Source organism: Mytilus edulis, chromosome 13, assembly GCF_963676685.1.
Source record: "Mytilus edulis chromosome 13, xbMytEdul2.2, whole genome shotgun sequence".
NCBI lineage: Eukaryota > Metazoa > Mollusca > Bivalvia > Mytilida > Mytilidae > Mytilus > Mytilus edulis.
Genome location: NC_092356.1, coordinates 65,728,160 through 65,754,476, shown reverse-complemented (window position 1 = coordinate 65,754,476; position 26,317 = coordinate 65,728,160). Strand labels below are relative to the sequence as shown.

The window sequence follows — 26,317 nt, the reverse complement described above, 5'->3', positions numbered from 1 at the left end:
CTTCAGTTTGAGTATGAAACCCGTTTTGTTTTTTTTTCTCAATCAATTTATGAATTTCAAGCAGCGGTATGCTACTGTTGCCTTTATTTACTCTTGACAACACGTGTTTCTTCGTCGACATTCATCAGGTTCACTCATAACAACACGTATTTCTTGGTCGACCTCCATCTTGTTCACTCACAAAAAACGTGTGTTTGGGTCGAACGTTATATTGTTTACTCATAACAAAACGTATTTTTGAATGCACATCACCAGGTATGCTCGCGAACAAAACATGCTTACATAATAGCATTCATCAGGTACGCTCTGATAGCACTTTTGTCACATATTAACCTTATTTCTTAAACCTTTATTAATTCAATCATGGTATCATATTGTATTAATTACCCAAACAAAATTCAATCATGACTAATAAGTGAGTTTTCCCCATAATCGTGCCTTTTTATAGTTTTGAAATTTGAAAAGTACATTTTATTTTACTAAACCCTTGAACTAAATACGGAAGTTTTTAAATACACAATAGTAAATTATAAATATTTTACTGAAAATCGTATGGATAAAACAAGACATTATTTATATGAAAACGTTTGCAATTACGTACATCCAATAGATGATTAGTTAGAGGGAGAATATTCATAGCGCTGATTAAGAACTTGAATCTTCTGCAGCAATCATAATATTTTTTTTGTAATGCAAAAATTTATTTTTGTTTCCCTTAAAAATATACACTCTAGTACTGATGTCATACACGGACACATTTCGCGGAATCCAACTGTTGGTTGTGCTAATTTATGTGTACATATATCAAATACTTGATATACTACCGTTAAATATAAGTAGGGAACATAAACAGTTAGTTGTATTAAGTTTGTAACGTTCACAAAAACAAAACATGGGGATATTACAGTTTATAGTCATTTGTTTAGTATTGGTGAGTAGTTTCTAATTATACGGGGGGGGGGGGGGGAGGGGGGGGGGGGGGTCTTGGGTGGTCTGAGTCAGATTTTTTTCTCCCTCGAAATTAAGTTAATTAGTTCTTTTTCGATGGTACCAATTCAATATCTAACACTATAATGTATGGGGAAACTTTGGATTCAGAATATTTGTTCATTTAATAATCATCTGAATGGCTCGATTTAAAAAAAAAATCAAATTGTGGAAAAATCCTCCCCCCTTTTTGAAAGTCAAATTGTCGTTTCCTCAATGCTAGAAAAGTTGTTCGAAAATTTGAATTAGGTTCTACGTTATGAACATTCAAATGACATATAGTTTACAAGTGTGAACAAATCTTATGTACAGGTAACTAAACAAGGTGTATAGATGTGAACAAATTTAATGTGAAACTAGTGTACATTACATTAAACCAAAAATAAACATGTTCACTGTACACGGCGTTTGATATAAACACGGCCTTAGAGTGGAAAATGGATATTGGATATTTTATAAAATGTTCAACTCTTCATATCAAAGAAGTACTAGAGAAATACAATTTTTAGAAACACGTTACACCTTTTTTTCAAATACTTTCATTGAGTGCGTTTAACATAAATATTAGATTTACCGATACATATATCATTCAATGCAAAACTGACAGAACAGCGAATTCAATGATCCAATCTCAAGCAATCATTTATAGTGTTAACCAATTAAAAGGTAAAAACACAAAAATTCCGAACTCCGAGGAAAATTCAAAAGGAAAATCCAAAATCAAAAGGCAAAATCAAAAGTCCAAACACATCAAACGAATGGATAACAACTGTCATATTCCTGACTTGGTACAGGCATTTTCTAATGTAGAAAATGGTGGATTGAACCTGGTTTTATAGCTAGCTAAACCTCTCACTTGTATGACAGTCGCATCAAATTCCATTACATTGTCAATTAAGTAATTGACCTTTGCATGGTAATACGTTTATTTCTAATGATATAGCCATAGGTGATATAGGTACCGAATATTGCAATAAATATATACGATTATATTTGAATTGTAGTTTGACTGTTGTGAGAATTCTAATGGCTATATTACACGAGAAATTGGTGGTGAGATAAGGTATTGTGTACCAATATCTAACTGTCCACCAGGTAAGTCTGATAACCGGGATAAGATTGGAAATCATAAAGTTTATTTATTTTCATGTAAACTACTAAAATAAGTTTCGGTATAGATGACTTTAATTTGGTCAATATCTTCTTACATTTTGATGAAGCATAGTATTTAGGAAAATAACAAATATAGTTCTTAATGAGTTTTGCTCATTGTTACAGGCCGTACAGTGACATCTAGTTGATGATTATTCGCATTGGCAGTCCTACCACATCTTTTTTTTCAATTCTTCCCTCACACTAGTATACCATACTCCATACATCATACACCATACACAATTATACCATACAACATTTAACCATTTTGCCAATAACCATACTCAGTACACCATTACACTACACTATATAATACGATACATCATTACACCATACACGATTATATCATTGCAGTACAATACAACACACAATTACAACATTACAAATACACCTTTGTATCATACATCATTATACCATACACGATTATACTATTTCACCATACACCATTATACCATACACGATTATACTATTTCACCATACACCATTACATCATTCACCATCACACTATACAACATTAGATAATTGCATAATACAATATTACACCATTTCCAATTACGCAATTACATCATACACACCCTTAAACCATACACCATTATACCATACACCATTACCACATTACAAATACACCTTTGTATCCTACATCCTTACATCATACACTATTATCATATATACCATTTCACAATATGCATCATACACCATTACATCATTCACCATTACACTATACAACATAAGATAATTGCATAATACAATATTACACCATTTCCAATTACGCAATTACATCATACACACCCTTAAACCATACACCATTATACCATACACCATTACCACATTACAAATACACCTTTGTATCCTACATCCTTACATCATACACTATTATCATATATACCATTTCACAATATGCATCATAACACATTTCATCATACTTCATTTGATTTATTCCCGTGCTTTCATTTCCTATCATGATTTTCTTGATAGAGGGTTGCTGCTCACAAGGAAGCTATTAAACCAAGAGTTCCAAATGGTGAAGTTGAAATCATCCCTTCGTAAATTTTACGGACGCCATCACGAGTTGGTTGACCGTTATGGAATAACCGTTTCACAAATGATATCGGATATGTTCCTTACGTCGTTACTACAATCCCCTTTCCTTTCATGGAATGAGACTATTTACCGGATTTGTAATCACATAAGCAACACGACGGGTGCCACATGTAGAGCAGGATCTGCTTACCCTTCCGGAGCACCTGAGATCACTCCTAGTTTTTGGTGGGGTTCGTGTTGTTTATTCTTTAGTTTTCTATGTTGTGTCATGGGTACTATTGTTTTTCTGTTTGTCTTTTTTTTATTTTTAGCCATGGCGTTGTCAGTTTGTTTTAGATTTATGAGTTTGACTGTCCCTTTCGTATCTTCCGTCCCTCTTTGATCATTACACCATTACACCATTACACTATGACACCATACATCATTACAAATTTTATCATTTCACTATACACTATTTCACCATATAACATTTACCATAAATTTGTACCATTACAGACATTAAACCATTACAACGTTCCATTCTAACCTGTGACAGGAACATTCATATGTGGTGTTAATTATGTGTTTTGACAAATCAATTGTCTCCATTGTAATTTTAACAACATACAAGAAGTTCAACATGAGAATCCCTTATATAACTTATTAAATCAAGACTTATGCTGTTGTATTTTCCATGGTCGGGTTGTTGTCTCTTTGACACATTCCCCATTTCCATTCTCAATTTAATGGTAAAGTTAGTTTTTAAAATACATTTGGAGAATCAACATATACAGAGTTCAAATAACTTGTGATTTTGTAGATACATTATATATTAAAATAGTTGACTAGAAACGTTTCAGTAATTTCCAAGAGTTGTATTCTTTAAGATAGGTCTTTAACAGTTTTGAACTAAAGACACTATAGAAGTAAGAATATGTGGTATTAATTTTAATAAGACAATTCTCAACAAGTGACCCACCGACGATGAAGTAAACAACTAAATGTCATTGTGTGACCTGTATTAATGAACAAAATATCGCATAAAATGCACTAAATGGCAAATGTAAAATAAACCATACGAGAAAACTAAAAGCTCTGTTTATTACCTTTTTACCTATTTCTTTTTCACATGTTTCAGTATACCTTTTTTTTAATTTTAGCAACAATAAATAACAAATACTAAATTGTGACTGGCTCATATTAACAAAAGCATTAAAATCTTTCACTTCATAAGGGACTATAAGAGACTTTTCGTTTTAAATTTTCCTTCGTAATTTTGTTATTTAACTTTTTTTCGTAGATCTATAATAAAAAATCATGAAACAACCAAACAAAGTATATGCATTAGACAATAACAATATATTAATTATCAAAAGTCCTAGTAATTGATCTACATGTAACAAATAATCAGAACATGTCTTTATTGAAATGAGGACGCGCAAATCATATTTGTATCATATGAATTGATTTCGTGTTTTGCTCTTATAATATATATTCAAAATTAACTTTTTAGGACATGAAATTGTGCCATGCATAGAAAAATTTACAAATGATAAATGTCGACGATGTTCTGAAGGACGTGTCCAACCTGATTATATACAATCTACAAAGGATCCAAGTCTGACTGAGTGTTTTGAGAATCAAAATGTTGATAAATGTCGTGCTTATGGTAATTATTCAATATTTATTATTGGTGTATGGTCTGATTGGGGTATGTGGACACTGACTTGTACATGGGGATGATTTAGACGACCGGGTTAGGTGTATGCATGCATCGGTTCACTCGGAGAAATAGTAGGGTTGTTACTCTTATTAAGGGAGCTGTCCCTGTTGTGTTGTAAAGTAGGCGTTGTTTCACATTGTACAATGCAATTCAAATAATACTGACATAAAACAACGTCAAATCATACATTTAAGTTAGTCGTTTGTGCATATATTTCCATACCCACGTTAACCAACCAAAATGAACTGTTTATGTAATTTATACGTGTTTCTCGTTTTTTATATAGATTAGACCGTTGGTTGTCCCGTTTCAATGATTTTACACTAGTAATTTTTGGACCCTTTATAGCTTGTTGTTCGATGTGAGCCAGGGCTCCGTGTTGAAGGCCGTATATTGACCTATAGTGGTTTACTTTTATAAATTGTTATTTGGATGGAGAGGTTTCTCATTGGCACTCACGCCACATATGCATCTTCCTATGTCTATTTACAAATGATGTTATATTATAATACAGAATGACAAACTGAACATAAGAGGGTGAATTTATATACCCAACACAAAACATAACTAGCTAAATGTTCATATCGTCAATTACTGTTTTTTCAGTGATGCCTTTATCGTGTGATCATGATCTGTACATCTTTAACAATGACCTTTGAAAAATTTTGAATGGCAAATCATGTACCTTTCACTTTTTTGTTGCGACAATAAGTTACCCTACACGTCACAAAAAGAAAACAATTTCTATTTGGTTATTCCGGATTTCATAACCCCATTTACATTTATACATATACAATAGATCACATATATGTAGCATCAAACAGAGTTAAAATACTATACCAGTAATTAATTTTGACTCAATCGTTTATGAGATATACTTACTTGAAATACAATTTGAATCATAAAATAATCTTTAAATGAACAAAGATATACACATGGAAAAAAATATTGCAACACCTTGAATTTTACCTTGAAAAATCGGCCTCTTATTTTGGGTGGAATATGATAAAATAATTGAAAAAAAATATTGAAGCATAGTTAATGATAACATTTGCATTAAGACGAACAAACACATGTATAAAAAAAAGTTTTTATCTTACCACAATTTTGATAACAAAATGAAGTGTTTTTGTACTGTAGTCGAACTTTACCATGTCAGACATTTCAAAACTAATCTTAAGATGATTGTTCACATCCTGGTTGATCGTTATACGCCAAAGAATTAGTACTTTGTGCGCAGCCTCCATTCGGATAACCGCCTTTTAACATCTTCTGATTCCTGCCATAAGTCGACTTATTTGTTGCTTAGGTAACAGCAACCATTTCTGATGAAGGGCATTATTTATTTCATGACGTGTTTGGACTGGGGTGAAGTTTACGCTCAATATTGTCCAATATATGCTCGATATGGTTCAAATCCGGCTTACGATCGAGCCAAGGAAGTTACACAGAATTCCATTGGAATAATGGATATTCCTCCACGATGCTAATTTCCGACTTTGGCGAGCTCTGCACTACTTTGGATACGGGCAACTGTGTGTCTGTTCATAAGCATAGGTCCCCGAAATGTTCTTATCGCACGATAACCAGAAGCGATTTATAGATCTCGAACAGTTCTTGTTTAAAGGCTCCTGTATGGCCACCACTCTTTTTTTAGGAATGTATTATTTGCAATGGGTTTCCTTCTGACCAACCTTCATTATGCTTGATTTTCCCTAGCAGATGTTCTCGGCGGTCTTTTTGATCTCGGAAAGTCTTTAACATCGTTTGTTGCCTGATTTTTATTCTCAAAACGACTTATAGTGGAATAGTTATGACCAAAAATACGTGCAACTGTCACAGCGACATACTTGCTTTTCTCATGCTTATAATCTGCCATCTTGCTGCAGTTAAGAGTTGTGGAGGACCCATTACAAGGTGTCAATCACATAACTTTATAAACTTGGTTATCTAAAGTGTTGAAAACAATGAGGATAAAAACATCTGTTTTGTTGTTTACGGGTACAGTTGCTGCATGTGTCGATATTTATTGATAAAACTCAGGTGAGATTTAAATAATGTTTAACTAGTTCTATTTCAACAAATCACAAAAAAATAAAGAGTGATTTTTTAATTTGAATTTCAATTTGGTGTTGCAATACTTTTTTCCATGTGTATACATGTATATGCTGAATAACAGCAGCAGTAATTTACCGATGTTAAATCCCGTTATTTAATTAGCTGAGTGTTCTCCCTTTGATAACTACCACCCGGAATCACCAGTACGATTGTTATATTGAGAGATTTAGATTATATTACAATGTCGAATGTTGTAACACATGTTTGAGGTTTTGAGTGTCTGTTTGTTTTGCTCACACATCGTTGTCAATGTTACAAACTAGCAAAGTTAACGAAATTAAGTCAATCATATGAATTCAAAAAGCGAAACCCGGTGCGTTGAAATGGTTTAGAAGAGGGAACTTGGTCCTGATATCCATCGACCACCCACCATGCGAATCCACATTTAGTCACAATGTCATGATTCGGAATAGGACACATATACTAGTATCTAAAAATCTGAAACTATGCAAATATGTCACTATTGAGATAAACAAAAACTTTGAGCTATTTCAATTTTATATGCTTCTCTGAAAATTAGGATATATGTCAAAGTATATTGTAGTAATCTGTCCTGTTTACACTGTACAATTGACTCACTCTATATCGTTATAAAATATTTCAGATGTAGAACCTAGTCGTGAAAAAGGCGCAAGCGGTTGTGGTTCTGGCGGAGAGTTTTGTAAGTGTGATACAGACAAATGTTTATTTGGCGACCCATGTGCCTGTCAACATCGTAAATGTGGCATGGATGAAACTATGCTTACAAATGGAAGTAAGTTATTTCCCTGTTTGTTTAGTAAAACTAACTCTACAGGGGTGACATGTTGAATGACGTAGACATGATATTCACTATAACAGCAATAGTGTAATTAAAAAGATTTGAGAACAAAATAGTTATTTATTTACTATCGTGGTCATTTTATTCCTATATTGTTACTCCTTCGCTTATTATAAACTATTAATTTTAAATAAATATTATGTTAGTTTAAAATAAAACAAAGTGAACCGATTTTCCATTTGTTCCTTTTAGGGACGACATAAAAAAATCAATGAAGGATAGAATGACTTAATTCAATGTGTTGGGAGTTGGGGGTCAAAGTTACTGCAAGTGTTGTTTAAGTGACATCGATTTTATATATATACTTAATGGTCAATAAATGTTCCCCAAATAAAGTTAAAAGGGGGAGGGGGGGGGGGGGGTTAGGAGGGACAGTCAAAAAACTATATGAATTAATTTTTTTTTTTTATCCTACATTGAATTTTTGATGTCGTTCATTAATATGTAATGGTCAGTAATATCTGAATAAAGATTTAACAAAAGTTGACATGTAAATATAGATTTACCGTTATTATTGCATGCATCATTTTTCTATAATAACATTCACGGTACCAATTTTCCTGCACCAGCTGCATATTTCGACAATACATGTCTCTCCAGTGATGCTCGTGGCCAACATATTTGAAATTCAAAGCTTATATAAAAGATGAAGAGCTATAATGCAAAAGGTAAAAAAGTATAGCCAAATCGGTGAAAGGAATCAGATCTTTGCATGATGGAGATACATTCCTAATTTATAATAATTTTTAAATTTTAAAACAGCAAATTTTAATAACACACAAAAAAAAAATCCGTATTTCATGTCAGTACCGAAGTACTGGCTACTGGGCTGGTGATACTCTCGGGGAATAAATGATGTTAACAAACAACTATTATTAGTAAAATCGCCCCCAAAAAAAAAAACAATCGGAAAAGATGCATATATGTTAGCCTAAATCGTTTATATTTTAGCATGTATCAAATGTCCACCAAAAACACGGAAAAATGATTCCGAATGTGGTCCATGTTTTGATTATAAGGTTACAGTGGTAAGGTATGTATTTTTAAAACAAACTATTGAAAAACATTAAAATCAGGTTTCATTGTTTTAATCATATCTTACAACAGTTTAGACAGCAAGAAGATCATAGTATCGAGTATTGGGTCTATCAAGCGATGGCCTTATCGAGGCATCATTTTAACAGTAAGGAAAAATAACTGCAACTTAAAGGGGAATACAAATGCACAAATAGTGTTCTTCTTTTGATCAATAACTGAAATAAGTAGATGATTATTTGTTTGACATCAAATAATTATATTTTTATGTTACCATTAGCAGCTATTGTTGTTAAGCGGATATGTTTACATTTGGTTTGGTTAAATGCATAGTATCAATTAAAATGCATTTGCAACAACATACATTATTGCAACGGAATTGCCTCATTGCGCTGTAAAATCTGGTCCACGCTGTCTCACAGGTTTCTTTAAAATATATTTGAATCAAGTAAATGATATGACATTCTTACGTTATGAAGAACCATGAAAGTTGTCACAGTAAATACACTTCCGATGGTATCATTAAAATGCTGTCTCTTTAATCAACAACATATTTGTTAAGGTGGTACCCAACACTTTCACTAAAATTAATTTGGCTCCTTTAATTTTCATAAAATTTTGAGAAAGTACTTTCTTTGACCCTTTTAAAAAGCTATAAAAATTTCAACAAAATTGAACCAACCATTTTATCAGAAAAATTACACTGGTTATATAGCAGTTTGAGAAAAACTAATTTTGATCATTGAAAAGCTTAATATTCCATCAACATCACAACATCATTAAAACGTTTAGCTGATTTTACAGAGTTATCTCCCTGTAGTGTTAGGTACCACCTTAAGTTTGTGTATTCATATTTCAGCAGACAGTGAGTGCAATGTATTCCAATGGTTACTAAATGTGCACCACTACTTACTGATTCGTACTTGTGTGTTCATATCAAAAACAGAATTCCGACATAATAGATATAAGAAGATGTGACATGAGTACCAATGAGACAACTCTCCATCCAAATAACAATTTATAAAAGTAAACCATTTAAGGTCAAGGGACGGCCGTTAACACGGAGCCTTTTCTCAAACCGATAAATTTCTTGAAGAAAAAGAAAGCATCTTGCAAAGCTCTTTAATTTTCACTTTCAGATACCAGTATGTCGATGACGGTTTGACACTGAATAATCCACGTTTCAATAGATGCTTACATCTCTTATACCCATGTGAACCTTTAATTAAGGCTACTATCGAAAGTAAAATGTCTTGCTCATGTCTTCATTACGTCCTTATTATTGATAAAAATGGACGACTGCAAGTTAAAATTTGTCCAATGTGATAATAATAAATTACCTATTTCTTAGCTGTTACACTGTAAAATTGTTTCATTTCAGTACTCAAGTAACACAAAGAATGTTTACGTCTACAAAGACAAAAAGGTGTGTATGATTATATATTTAAATTGTTTCATTTCAGTACTCAGGTAACACAATTTTTACGTTAACCGAAACAAAAAGGTTTTTATATGATTTTTTAAATATTAAATTGAACATGAACCTCTTAGGATGAATAAAACAAATATATAAATAAAACTGAAGAGCATTTATGCATTGGCACATGTATATAAATAAAGTCATAATAGATACCAGGACTAAATTTTGTATATATGCAAGACGCGCGTTTCGTCTACAAAAGACTTAGCAGTGACGCTCAAATCCAACAAAATAAAAAAGGCCAAATAAAGTACGAAGTTGAAGAGCATTGAGGACCAAAATTCCTAAAAATTCTGCCAAATACAGCCAAGGTAATTTATGCCCGAGGTAGAAAAGCCTTAGTATTTCAAAAAATTCAAAATATTGTAAACAGTTAATTTATAAATATAACCATATCAATGGTAATTCATGTCAACACAAAAAATGCTGACTACATACCCCTTAGTGTATCAAATGTTTTTCTACTTGCAATGGTATTACATTTTTTGAAAATGATCGTATTTAAGACTGTTCCTCTGTTTCCTTTTTCCTTCTTTTGCATATTTTAATTTGACCATTCCTTCATATCATTTAGTGGACTATTATTTTTTGTTTGTTTTAAGTTTACCATTACATAGAACATTCAATTGTGTGTACGTTGAAATCTGTTTTCGGTGAACTGTAATATACAGGCAATAAATATATACTATCTGTGTCATAGCAGCTTATTTATTGTAAAATTGTTTGATTTCAGCACCCAGAAAACACAGAGAATTTTTACGTCCATGAAAACAAAAAGGTTTGTATATTTCTACAATAACTGTTTGAACATTGACCCTTCAAGGAAAAGAAAACATATGCTTTTATTTCTGTTTATAAAACACATCGAGCCAATGAAAAACACTTGTCACATTCCTGACTTACAACAAGCATTTTCATATATAGAAAATGGTGGATTAAACCTGGTTTACAACCCTTTATCTGTATGACAGACGGATCGAAATTCATAATAGTAACAGCAATTAGTGACCAAAGCAAAGCCAGTAGACATTGGAGTAGTTCATCATTATTTTATCATCTGAATCATATAAAACAAATAACAATTTCAACAACAAAAAAACAAATGTCATATAGACACTCATTGGACAAAGGACATACGCTAAATTGAATGACAAGAATACAAAATGTCCATAGCACAATAACAAATTTGGCTAGATGTACAGATGTCGAGTCACGGACAAATTATATTTCCCAAAAATGGAATAAACAGTTGAAGTTCTATATTTAAAATTTTTTTCAATGACGTTTCTACAAAATCCAAACAACATCAAATTACAAGATTTAAATTTTGAAATTTTTGTCTTACAAAATAATTACATTTAAAACTTAAAAACTATAATCATTTGTATATAAAACATATCAAAATAAAAAATGGTCCGTGTTATTGTTTTTTATCAGCTTGATCCTTTTCTGGATGCGATTTTTGGGTCGTTTTTACATTCATAAAGGCTTTCTCTGATTTTGCTACTTGTTTATTTGATATTCCGCTCAGTAGCCTTTCACTGTTTTACTTACATATACGAGAAACAAACAACCTTATATAGAAAATCTAGGCTATTTGAGTTAGTGATAAGGAAGTTTTTGTTCATGAATTACAGTCCTCAATATGTCACAAACGGAATTGAGACTCTTCAATTGACGGAAAGAAACTTATTCGTAACAGTGGTTCCAAGTATTGGTATATCACCATCAAAAGGTAAAGTTGTTCATTATTATGTATGTATCAAGTATTTATTCATTCATCCGTTATAAAACTTAAAAGAGCCACAGAAAGCTTAACAATTAAATCAGCATCTTTTTTAATCATAAATTCATAAATGAAAAAAAGAATGCAATAAACAGAACACTAATGGTGCTAAAGCAGTAGTAGTGGCAACACAAGTGGTTTTACAAGTATTCTTGTTTATTTTGCATGCGGCAATTGTTGCATCATAAAACTGTCTGATAAGTAGTAAATATCATTATATGATACAGATTTACTTTAGTGATGTGTCATACTTACATTATTATGATTAATAAATTGATATTGCGCCCGATATATGAATGAAAATGTATAATCTCTTTGAATGTGAAGAAATGTGAGTTCTACAATTAAAACAAACTTATATCTATAAAACGATGAGAAGGTCTGATTTACAATGAGACAACCTCCACAAGATACCAAATGCGCAGACATAAACATCAAAAAGCCACGAAATGACAAGAGAAAAAACCCAACTCAAACGAGAAAACTATAAACCTAAATTTATGTACAAAATATTGAGACAATAACAAATATGTTACACAGCAACTAACGACGACCACTGAATTACAGACTCCTGACTAGTAATGTATAATAAACATTCCATGCAATAGAAGTGCCCGTCGTTTGCCTTCTCCAGGAACGCTCAATCTGAAGCAAAGGTTGTATAAAAAACAAAAACAGTTGTATTAATTTTATTATAATTATTATTATTATTATTATTATTATTATTATTATTATTATTATTATTATTATTATTATTATTATTTTATTATTATTATTATTATTATTATTATTATTATTATTATTATTATTATTATTATTATTATTATTATTATTATTATTATTATTATTATTATTATTATTATTATTATTATTATTATTATCATTATTATTATTATTATTATTAAGCCTTCATAGACAAATTTGTTAAAATACTTTTTCGTTGTTGGCATCAGTAGTATGAGCAGATTACATATTTTGTAGTATTATTTAAAGTCGCACGTATTTACAGGAAATCATTTACTCCAGAGTTTATTCATCGTTTTTTGTTTTTCATTCAACAGACGGAATTGCAATAGGAAGAGCAAACACACCAGATTCAACCGAGAATGCATCTTCAAATGCATATATTCCAGCGTAAGAATATAAATTTTAGATGTGATTGTTTTTAAACCGATAAAAAAATCTTCTAAATACGGTTGTAAAAATATATCGTCTATCTTGAAATCATCATAATACATAACAAAACATTATTTCGTGTTTGAGTAATGACTTTACTAATATCGGCTCATAAATAAAGGCAACAATAGTATACCGCTGTTCAAAAGTCATAAATCGATTGAAATAAAAAAATATCCGCGTTTCAAAACTTAATCCGGAGGAAACACATCAACTATAAGATGAAACAACGAAACACCAGAAACACTGAAGGGCAAATAAAACCCCAACAACAATGCAACATATATAGAAATGGACTTTTAGATAACGACTGCATAACAAAGAACATTCGATTCATATAGAGTATATAGTAATCACCTATGGTGTATTTCATGTCTTTTTAGAACACTTAGAACATTGATTCAGATCACCACTTTTTTATATACAAAAGTTGTTACAAGGTATCACACTTTAATTACCATAATGTTTAATTAAACAACCAAAAAAAAACAACATAAACATATAATATTCAACAATACACAAGTGTTTATAGTAATTATTTAGCTCTAACTTGCACTAATAAAGTACCAAAGTCAAATATCTGACATCAACACTTATCTTATAGGAATACAACAACAAAAAATAGAATCAGTATATCAAATAAGTGTTTGTCAAACTACTATATTTTTTTCTTGTAAATTATGTGGTTCATTTTGTGTTGAAACTTTTATATTTTTGTCACAAAATCAAGTAAATATTTTATGAAAATTAAACATGCCAAATTAAGTTTAGTCATTGTGTTGACAAACAAACTTATTCTTCAAAGAGAAGTGAAGTGTCAAAGAAAGACGTCCCTTTTCACGATTGTGAATTACCGAATCAGACTATTTACCGAGTGTGTTATAACACGATCAATACATGTGGAGTAGAATATGCTAACCCTTCTTGATCACATTAGATCATCCCCAGGTTGGTGGGGTTCGTGTTGCTTAGTATAAAGTTTTGTATGTTGTGCCGTGTGTACTATTATTATTATTATGTTTGTCTTTTTCTTTTTTAGCCACCGGATTGTCAGTTTATTTTCGATACACAATTTTGACTGTCAATTTTCCTAAAATATTCTTGAAAAACTGTTCAGGGCTACTACCTTTCTTTCTACTTCCAAATGTTTGTACTAGTGATGAATTCTATAAAAATATAATAAATTCAAAAATATTATACTTCTAGATTGGTTGTTAACAGTTTATATATTGATTAATGTTGCAGTGTTGTAGTGTTGTCAGTATTGGTAGTGGTCTGTATAGTAGTAGTTTTTCTTGTATTGTTACGAAAGCGCAAACGTAATACAGATCAAGGTAACATTAAATTTATGCAAAGATTTTAATTAGTAAAACAAGATCTTAAAGACATCAAACTGCACTTATGAAAACCATGTCTTTCAATATATTAAGCTTTCAAAAGTCAAAACTACAAGATCACTACTTTCAACTGCACTTCATAAACGACAAACATATATACATGATATATTTTAAGCAACTAAACTACCAGACGACGCCACACAACTGAACCACAAGAAAACTATTCTAAAGATTTTAAAATTTGAACAACAAAACAACAACAACACACTATTAAACTGCAACAAAAGTAATCTTGTATTTGAATACTATTTGTGACGAAAAAAGTTCAGATAAATGAAAAAACCGAAAAACAAAAAGTATGTAGTATTTTTGTAAATTTAGACCACTCGAGATTATATGCCGATTATGATTCAATTTATTTAATGCAGATGTAATAGAACAAGGAAAATTTATGGTTTCGACTAACGGAAACAACACAATGAAAAATGACAATGATGTGAACGGGAACCAGGATGAAGCTGGTGGCAATATTGAGAACGAAGTAAACAAAGACAATGTTAACGATCAAAGCATTAAATCAATCAATGATTCTCGTCGAGATGTATTCTGCAGTGACAACGAACTTTCAAATAATGGTAAAGCCATTGAAGTTCGAAACGTAGAAGAATTACCTATAGTCATTACGGGAATTGTCGAAAGCAAGAAAGATATGTCATTCCCAGTCGAGCATTCAGATGTTGATCGAATTGATATAACCGTCGGAGAACAATTGATTGCCGAAAATACAGAGGCAGATTATTTGGAAAAACACACGCAAATGTCTTTATTACGAGCACCAAGATTAGATAAAGATAGTTTAAATACAAATTCAACCACTGGGAATGCACAACTGACAGAACACAGTTTAAAACCCGTGAGACAAGTCTCACATGAAAGTTTAGATCAAAATAGAGGTAGGTCTAATCTCAAACACATAGTTCAGGAGTTTTAGTCAACAACTGATATCGTTTCCTAGCAAGACACCAATTGTTCTAAGGGAGTCAAGTGTTTTTGACTTTGAATGAAACTTAATCATGTTAATGTAAACTATGGTATGCGATAATAAATCTGTTGATGTACTTCATTATTAAGCAATAGAAATCTGAGGCATACACAACCTTAGCTGTATTTGGCACACTATTTGAAATTTTGGGTCATCAATGCTTTTCAACTTTGTACTTGTTTTGCTTTCAAACTTTTTTTATCTGAGCCTAACTGATGAGTTTTATGTGGAAGAAAGGCGCATATGGCGTTTTAAATTATAAGCCTTGTACATTTGATTACTAGAAATGTGTGTTTGTATGCAAACATATTGAGTTATAAGTACCGGTATTTCCTTAATCGATACTTTGAGGATGTTTGCTACTCTGTTTAAAAATAACTAGCCTGGCATCCCAGCCCATTCTAACTATGCCAGGTGGGAAACAAATACCATGTGATCGATTCAGTGCCAGTTGACTCTGAATCCAAAGTGAGGCTCAATAAATATTTGCATAAATTTTGATGTGTAAATTAGGTCGTAAAAGTGAAATCCAATTCACACCTTGGTCGTGTGAAATCTTAAACTTTTAACTTTCTCACCAGGTTACTGCTGATAAGAGTTAACCCTTTTCTGCTTACTAATTATCATCATACTAATAATTAGATATGATAACACTGTACATCAATTCATAAAGAAAAATAAATACAGTCTAATATTTGCTAATTGATGTTAAACTAAAATTGATTGGATACAGATGTAAAACAAACATTGCGCGACAAAATTAGTAGCCAATCATTAACAGGCAGGATATTGATACACGCCTGGCTATACTGACAAAGTTAGCCAGGACCCCAGGCTACAAAGTAACAAGCTTTTTAAAAGACTGTTTTAAATTGATGGTTTGGAATGAAAGGACCTAAAACAGCAGAACAAAATAAAGTGTTCATGTGCTTGTTTTTGAGGTATAAGCCTTAGAAAATTTTACAAGGATAATTCTCTCTAGATTTTTCAAACACTTAACTTTGGTACCTTTTTTTCTTTCGAAGATTTTCAAAGAAGACATCTATACTCTATGTAAAACAATTATAAAAAGAAAAGTAGGGGTCAATGTGCAAACGATTTGTATGGCACTACATTGATAAAATCAGAGGATTAAGAAAATCTAGCAAAAAACAAAAAAACAAAAAAACCCAGAGTAGCGAACATCCTTAAGATAAAACATGTGTTTAAAATCTGGTATCTTTATCATACTTTTAACTTTCAGACGAGGTCAGTAGTGGATACGGGTCTGAAGGTAAGTCTTCACGTCGTATTTGTTTACACATATACACAAAACACGACTATAAGTACCACTAACACAAGTGATAATTCTACTTCTGCTGTTTTTTTTTAAATGTAGGAATAACAAAAACGAACTATGAAAAAAAAAAAATACAACATAAATATACACCAAAAACAAAACCAAATATTTACTACAAAATGTTTTCAGAAGTTGTCTTTAAGAGAAAACAGAAAATGATTGTGACGAGCTTTACAAAAACCTTTATATCACGATGAATATTAGGACGATACAATGCAATAACTCAAGAAATATTGCCCATGCAACATATTGTTCATTATTAATTATTTAAAAAATCTATTTTTTATAAAATTATTAACTGAATAGTGACGACTGCTGGATTTATGACCTTTTATATGTATATAAGCTGCTATATTTTCTTGGAATAAATACTCGCATACAGAATAGCATTATATTTTTCAGAATTTCCACGTTCGCCAATGTCCTATGATAAAGGTCCAGGTTCTCTACAGACATATGGTGATTTGGTTTCGGGTAGGTATTATAATATCAATACCTGTAAATGTTCGATTAGGGATATTGAACCATGGACCAATACATGTCGATGATAATAGAGGTTTTCAATTATAAGAAACATTGGTGATGAAATCTGATCTTTTAGTAAGAAGGGATAATGTTTGGGAAATATTAACAATTGTGCTGAAAATGTATCAATGAAAAAAAGGAAGTTTGGAACTAAAACCAAAGCTTTTTATCAAATAATACATGTTATCATATAACTACCTTCCGATATAAAAGAATTGCTGGAATTCGATTTACATGTATTTATAATAAACAGGTAAGGATAGTAAGGATAGTAAGAAAAGTATGCCACATGTTTTGTATGAAACAATTTTTGCAATCTGGTTATTTTGATTATGTGCATTTTAGAAATGATACGTGACGGCATTAAAATAACGAACAATGTCATAGAAAAGATTTTTATCAGCCATGACATCAAGTTCTTATTTGTTACTTTCGTATTATTGATAACACATTCTAATTATTATAGTTTCAGTTTCGAATGGTAGCACAGAAGGAACAGAGGTCATAACAAGTGGTCTGGAAAGTTTTAATTATAAATTAACTGGACAGACATCACCAGTTCATAGAGAAAGTATTCAACCCAAGCAGATTATTGTAAGAAATGAAAGTGGCGTTTTTGACAATGGCAATGGATAACGCTGATGATTTATCATTAGAGTTAATAGGCAGTTAATTTGATAAATATATGAGAGAGTCTGTGAAATCAGTGTATGGCTTTCTTTATTGTACCTTTATGAACAGGATTATACTAGACATGTATAATTGAAGGGAGAGTGAATTGTACCTTTATGAACAGGATTATACTAGACATGTATAATTGAAGGGAGAGTGAATTGTACCTTTATGAACAGGATTATACTAGACATGTATAATTGAAGGGAGAGTGAATTGTACCTTTATGAACAGGATTATACTAGACATGTATAATTGAAGGGAGAGTGAATTGGAATTTTGAAACAAAGTAAAACACACAATAGTTTTTACTATAGGCAGCTAAAATACCTTGTTATATATTCGTGTACATAATATTGTAGTTTTATACATATATTAATCAACGCTTTCAAGATGTACTGTTTATTGACGTTTCGTGTACATTTTATGTAAGCTTTATACATCAACTTCGAGTCTCTATACACATTGACGTTAATCTTGTGTTTAAACTCTGCATTATTTTTCATATGCTATATTGTTAATCTTAATTTTTTTTAAATGTTTTGCTCTTTGGCTATTAGCATTAGTACTAAAAATGTTTCACACTTGGAAAAAATAATAAAGGACGTAACGATGATGAAAAGTAGGTAACACGGCTAAGATGCTGTGTTTGTATAACCTGGTATCGTAGTAGTACAATGGACACAAAATGTCGTATACTATCAAATCAATCAAATTTATTTTGTGGGTTGTAATTTGTAGTATAAAAAGTGGTATTGTTTCACTAAAATTCTATGAAAATATCCATAGTTTGTATTTTAGCAAAGTTTGGCTTAATCTGTTATAAACGGTATAATCAATAACAACAAATCCAAGAAATAAAGATAAAAACGTGACCAAAAAAAAAGAAAAAAGATGAGCATGTGTTATATTTGGGATATATTGAATTCAAATGTTTTCTGGTAAAAGGGAGACGATTTAATGTGACACTTGTTCCAACCCCCATTTTAACAGCTTTACATGTTTAAATAGTCTGAAACTTCCGTTGGTTATACGGTTAAATTTGTGAATAAAGTCCCTTTTCTTGACCCATTTACAATCAAAATAATCTTTTTTGTATTATTCTAAGTAAAATTTTAAATAGAAAATAAGTGAAAAACATGCTATAACGCATTATGATTCCAACCAAATTGTGTAGTTGTGTAGTTGTGTACATTTGTAAATTCTTATTCTATGACTATAAATTGCTTCATAAATGCATTCATCACTTTATTATAAAATTGATTGAAAGAGAAACTATCAATTTTTTATTCGTCATGTGGACCATAGGAAAATAAAGGTAGATAAGATTTACAAAGAACAACATGTTAGTTATATTGATTGTTTTAACAAACTGTTATTTTTCTTTTTAACAGTTATATGACATTATAATATTAGTGAATTCCATTTATCTTTTTGTCATGATGCATTTGTTCGATTAGATTCAAATTTACACTCAACCTTTCAAGAATTATTTTATAGTTTTGCTTTTAAATTGCTAGCAATGACAATTCAATATGGTGCACTTACGCTATGCAGTTATGATATTCTTGTGTTGTGTATCCTTAATAAACAGATCATCATGCACTAAAAATTTATCTTTTTGTGGACATTGAGAGCATATTAATATAAAACGGTCATTAATAGCTATGTGGAAAATGAAATAACAAAAATACTTCATCAAACGAATGGACAAATACTGTCATATTCCTGACTTGGCAGTTTCAAATGTCGAAAACGAGAAAATGGTCGATTGAGCCTTGTTTTATAGCGCTATCCTCTCACTTGTTTGACAAAATTGGTACCGTTGATTTTATTACTACCACTGGGTCGATGCCTCTGCTGGTGGACTATTAGTCCCCGAGGGTATCACCAGCCCAGTAGCCAGTACTTCGGTACTGGCATGAAAATACGGATTTTTTTGTGTTATTAAATTTGCTGTTACAAAATTTTAGAAATTATTATAAATTAAGGAATGTATCTCCCTCATGCAAAGCTCTGATTCCTTTCTAGAATTTGACCATACTTTTTGGACCTTTTGGATTATAGCTCTTCATCCTTTATATAAGCTTTGGATTTCAAATATTTTGGCCACGAGCATCACTGAAGAGACATGTTTTGTCGAAATGCGCATCTGGTGCAACAAAATTGGTACCGTTGATTTTATTGCATCACGATTCATTTTATTAATAACGATGCGTGAACAAAACAGATATAATAAGTAAAATTGTCAAAATAAGGATACAGCCGTCAATACCTTGCAACAATCGCAATCAGAACAAAACAAAGAAACACATAACAATGAAGCACAAAAAAAGGAAATATAAGATTAAATAAGCATATGCATTACTACTTATAATTGTATTTAAAATCAACCCGAATGACTACATGGCAAGATTCCGCGTGTTTGATGTTGGAATGTGACGTCACACAGGAAGAGATATAAAATAATTTTGTTGTTCAAAGAATTTTCAATATTATAATAGAACAATAACATAATGACATTATATAAGGACAATAACATCTGTGGTAGGATTGAAAAAAAATAGAAAAAACACAGTTTGAATCTTGTGCAACAGTCAAACTTTTATATAGTTAATGATTTGTGAAATTGTCGTCATGAACAGAGAATTGCACTTGTGGTCTTTGAGCAGGACGCCTTTTTTCACAGTTTATTTTATACATAGTTTAAACATACGCTTTTATGTATATATTTACGTTTGGCCTAGGTTTGGTTCACCTGTGTTAAAACGCACACTGATTAGGCATGGCCTAATTACACACCTGTTGACTTTCTTCACATAGTGGTCCGTCGAGTTCTTCTGACAGGTTTGGCTATTTTCAAAGAGTGGTCATATGAGTTCTTTGGACATTTTGTCACTTTATTTCTGCTTGGGATTATGGTGTGAAAGGATGCAACACTCATTAGAGCATTCTATATTTGATATTTAAATTTAACCTACAATTGTTCTACTGTACTTGTGTATATAGTGCATCAATTCCGAGGTTCCAGCCAGAGTAATACAATGATGTAAAGGAACAAATTGAACACCATGAACATCATATAAAAAACAACATATCTTATCTACGTATCATAATGAAACTGTTGTGCACGATACCCATAACCGTCATAATGAACTAACATATACGGAAGTAATCTGCATATACAAAGTACTGAAGCTGTTGGAATATTTATTTATAATCTGGATATACAAAGTACTGAAGCTGTTGGTATATTTATTTATAATCTTGATATACAAAGTACTGAAGCTGTTGGAATATTTATTTAGACTTTAAATGTTTATAATAATTTGATGTATTTTTCTTCTTAATTGTTTTTTAAGTAATTTATTTATTCTAATTGTTGATTCGTTGGTCAACATTGTAAAAGAGCACTGAAAGACTTATCCATCCGTCCGTCCGTGACAACAAGAAGATCAAATAAACTAGATATTTGATTACACATTCAGATATGTTCTGACATAGGACTCGATCTTTTTTTCGATCTCACAAAACAATTTGTGTACCTGTAGCAAGTCAGGAGCCTCTGGCTCTTGTAAGTCTTGTATGGTTTTTTTAAATTTAGTTTATTTTAGATTGCACTAATGGTAGAAACATCGTTTCGAAATAAAGAACGAATATTATCTCTTCACGATCCATCTGAAAAGTAAGAAAACCCTTCTGCAAGCAATAAATTTCGGGAGAAACGTAGCCGGAGGTAGTAAAATCCGGTGCTCTCGTTGACCATGATTACTATTATTCATCTGCTACATAATTCCCCATATCAAGTAACAATGATGATGACGTGGATTATACTTTTTGATCTGATCATGCTAATTGTAACGCTCTAGAGTGACTGAACAGGTTAAACAAGTAGTTCTCAAGAAACAGAAAAATAAGACAACTTTGAACAGCAGCATCCATGCGAGACTATTTAAGAATAAAAACTAAGACCCTTTTGCGGTGCATTCGCCCATATCAATTGTGAAATGACCCAATTAGATATTTTTTTTTTATCAGTCAGTGGCATTACTTAAACAAGTAACAATTAAAATTACCTATACAAGTATTGTTGAAAACGAGGCTATTTTAAATATAACTTATATAAGTAACTGTTCTGAACAATATTTTTATAGGTGTCCAATAGTACAGATTTTACTAACTTTAAAACATGTTCACAGTCATCTGGTTATTTATCCCATGAAATATAAAATCTAATTCTTCTGATACACTAATTAACTTTCTGACGCACTTATCTTTCATATCGACGCTTCTTGGTCAAAGATTGGTCTCTTGGGACTATTAAATTATCATTTTCCTCCAAAATCTTGAAGGTAGACTGATATAAATAGATAGATACTTGAGAATTAATTAAGACTTGAAGTTATTTATAATTTGTAATCAAAATCATTCACATATGTTCCTAAAATAAGTTTAATTACTATTTTTTTCAAAAATGTATAAAATAACTTATTCAAGTCATATTTTTGTCATTATTTTTAAATTAACCCTTTATTTCTATATCATAAAACAAAGAATTAATTCGATTTGAGAGGAGTATAAAGTGATGTAAAAATTCATGAAAACTACATTGGGTCTATGTTTCTATTAAGTAATTTTATTATTTTTAGAAACAAAAATTACTTATATAAGTAACTTAAAAAAATAACTTGTTTAAGTAACGCCCCTGACTGTTTATCATGGCCAGTCGACTGATGCTGACATTATAAGGGAATACACATCAAAGGAAACATGAACAAATTACCGATAAAACAATTAACTCACCCTGTTTAGTGTATATCTCCAGTCATATCAGAATTTGTTGCATTAAATATAAATGAGAACTAATGAATAAAAACATTTGAAAGTTTGGGAGAAATCCCCAAAAATATGGACAAAAAGGCCCAAAAATAGTTATCACAGAGAGATGTCTCGTTGTTTTTTAAATTTCGATAATGAAAATGTTGAAATTAAAATAGCAACACTTTGACGTGTAAGTTTTGCAAATATTCAAAGTCAATGAAGCATGACTGAAGATACATGGCTAAACAACCTAGATGGAAACGAGATATGCCAATGCTAATACAACTTCATAGACAATACCATTCACTTATCATAAGTAGTTTCCTTTAAACAAACATAAACACAAACTAATACAAGTAAACTAAGCAAAATTTCAAAGTCAATTAACCATAACTGAAGGGGAGGGTCAAATAATCTCCATGGTAATGAGACGTGCCAATGCTAAGACAACTGTATAACAAATATCATTCACCTACCACTAGTGGTTCCCCATAAACTGATATAATCACAAACTAATACATGAAAACTAAGATAACATTTCAAAGTCAATAGACCATGAATAAGTGGGCGATGCTAAATAATTTCAAAGGAAATGAGACGTGCCAATGCTTTAACAACTGCATACCAACTATAATTAACTGACCACTAGGTGTTCCCAATACAATGACCTAAACACAAACTAATACATGAAAACAAAGCAAAAGTTTTAGTCAACAGCCCATATCTGATGGGGCGGGGCCAAATAATCTTCAAAGTAATGAGATGTGCCAATACTAATACAACTGCATACCATATATCTTTAACTTACCACTAGTGGTTCGCCATAAAAGAGGGACGAACGATACCAGAGGGACAGTCCAACTTATAAATCGAAAATAAACTGACAACGCCATGGCTAAAAATGAAAAGGACAAACAGACAAACAGTAGTACTCATGACACAACATAGAAAACTAAAGATTAAACAACACGAACCCCACCAAAAAACTAGGGATGATCTCAGGTGCCCTGGAAGGGTAAGCAAATCCTGCTCCACATGTGGCACCCGTCGTGTTGATTATGAGATAACAAATTCGGTAAATAGTCTAATTCGGTATGTCATAAACTAGACCTCATCACAGACTAATACATTGTTGACGCTGCCGCCGCCGGATACATCATACCTATGTCTGGCTTTTTAGGACTCTGTCAATGAGACAAAAAAAAACCCAGAATAAACCCCTCCAAAAACAAAGGAAATAACCTCCCCCCACCCCCCAACCCCATTATAACAAAAAATATTTTTTTTTAGGCAATTACCCCTTAACTCAACATCAGCCGTCCCTGCGTAATATGAAACATTTTGGTACAATTTCAGAACGATCCATGCACTTACACTTTAGTTATTGTCTAGAAACTACAAAAATGCTTGTTTTCTTTTCCGCTGACTCCTAATTAACTGTTAGTACAATAACCCCCAAAATTAAATTCTAACCTTCGTTTTGTGTATATTGAACATTCTGGTACAGTTTCATAGAGATCCAATCATTTAAACTAAAGTTATTTTGTGGAAAGGAAATGTGTCTGATTGACCAGATTTTTATTTCTCATAAATTTGGGAATCAGAATATTTTTTAAGAAAAATCCCCATACCAGCGCCTTTTGAAGTTCAATGATTGTTCCCTAAACATATTCCATCTGAACTAATGTATGACATTTGTCATGAACAATGATGAAATACTTTCCACTGGACGTTAAATAACCAACAATCAATCAATATATAGGACAAAGTCTTTGTAAGCAGGCATTTAAGGTAGCGCCTCCCTCATAGTATGTTTTTGAGTTTAGTATTACATCCATTTTCATTGAGCTATTACACTTTTTGTTTAAGGGTTAGCTGAGGCCCACCGGCATGTGTGGGATTTTCTCACTGCATTGGAGACCCATTGGTGACCTTCGGTTATTAACTGTTCTTCGGTAGGGTTGTTGTCTCTTTGAAAGAGGGACGAAAGATACCAGAAGGATAGTCAAACTCATAAATCGAAAACAACTGACAACGCCACGGCTGTAAAAGTAAAAGACAAACAGACAAATAATAACAAACAGGACACAACAAAGAAAACTAAATATTTAGCAACACGAACCCATCGAAACCTGGGGTGCTCAACACCTGCATACGGGGTATATATCTCCCAATTGATACGATATTCCCGTGTTTGCATTTCCTATCATGATTTTCTTGAAAGAGGGTTGCTGCTCACAAGGAAGCTATTAACCAAGAGTTCCAAATGGTGAAGTTGAAATCATCCCTTCGTAAATTTTACGGACGCCATCACGAGTTGGTTGACCGTTATGGAATAACTGTTTCACAAATGATATTTGATATGTTCCTTACGTCGTAACTAAAATCCCCTTCCCTTTCATGAATGTGACCTACCAAATTAGACTATTTACCGGATTTGTTATCACATAAGCAACACGACGGGTTCCACATGTGGAACAGGATCTGCTTACCCTTCCGGAGCACCTGAAATCACCCCTAGTTTTTGGTGGGTTTCGTGTTGTTTATTCTTTAGTTTTCTATGTTGTGTCATGTGTACTATTGTTTGTCTGTTTGTCTTTTTCATTTTTAGCCATGGCGTTGTCAGTTTACTTTCGATTTATGAGTTGGACTGTCCCTTTGGTATCTTTCGTCCCTCTTTTATTACAAGTGTAGTCGTGTCGATGTTAGATATATTAATAATTTCCATTCGCAATTTTATATTGATGATGTTCTGTCATTTTCGAACCAAACTAAAAACCGACACGGCTTCTTTTGCCTCATTTTTCAATGGTATGCCTCGAATTTGACATACATTTTATTATGGTCATCTCAAAACCAGAATCTATGACAAATGACTATTATGATATGATTGAGACCCCCCCCCTTACCCCCCCCCCCCCCACACACACATCCACATACTACGCTAGAAGCAATATCCCAACATTGCCTGCATATATGATATGTATTTCTAAACGCATTTGGTATTTGAACGCTTGCAGCTGCTACTCAGACTTTGTAAAACGATACCAGTGTCTTAGCAAACAGTTGATGAACCAGTGTTATATTAAAGAACGTCTCGTCCTTTTTTAAAGTTCATCAGAAGATGATGACAATTCCATTTCAAGTTAACAAATGCTACATAATGGTCTTGAATTATAGATTCTTAGTACTGACGTTAACATAGCTGACACATATAAGTAACAACACATTAAATTCACTAACACACTTTAAAGGAAAAATGCAAAATGAATAGATAATACGCC

General features: G+C 31.9%; 1 protein-coding gene across 1 annotated transcript; it reads left to right on the top strand.

The window, feature by feature from the left end:
* Positions 1-796: 796 nt before the first annotated feature.
* LOC139500574 (uncharacterized) lies at positions 797-19,824 on the top strand. The gene is made up of 14 exons (XM_071289325.1): positions 797-931; positions 1,992-2,082; positions 4,673-4,828; positions 7,605-7,754; positions 8,772-8,853; positions 10,237-10,281; positions 11,069-11,113; positions 11,973-12,070; positions 13,183-13,255; positions 14,543-14,631; positions 15,063-15,587; positions 16,920-16,949; positions 17,418-17,489; positions 18,007-19,824. The coding sequence occupies exons 1-14, from the start codon at positions 893-895 to the stop codon at positions 18,174-18,176; spliced, it is 1,665 nt and encodes a 554-aa protein (XP_071145426.1). The 5' UTR covers positions 797-892; the 3' UTR covers positions 18,177-19,824.
* Positions 19,825-26,317: the final 6,493 nt, after the last annotated feature.

Coding starts and splice junctions, on each gene's coding strand:
- LOC139500574 (XM_071289325.1), top strand. CDS start 893: ATGGGGATATTACAGTTTATAGTCATTTGTTTAGTATTG. Junction 7,755..8,771: donor AACTATGCTTACAAATGGAA/GTAAGTTATTTC, acceptor TTTATATTTTAG/CATGTATCAAATGTCCACCA. Junction 13,256..14,542: donor TCAAATGCATATATTCCAGC/GTAAGAATATAA, acceptor TTAATGTTGCAG/TGTTGTAGTGTTGTCAGTAT.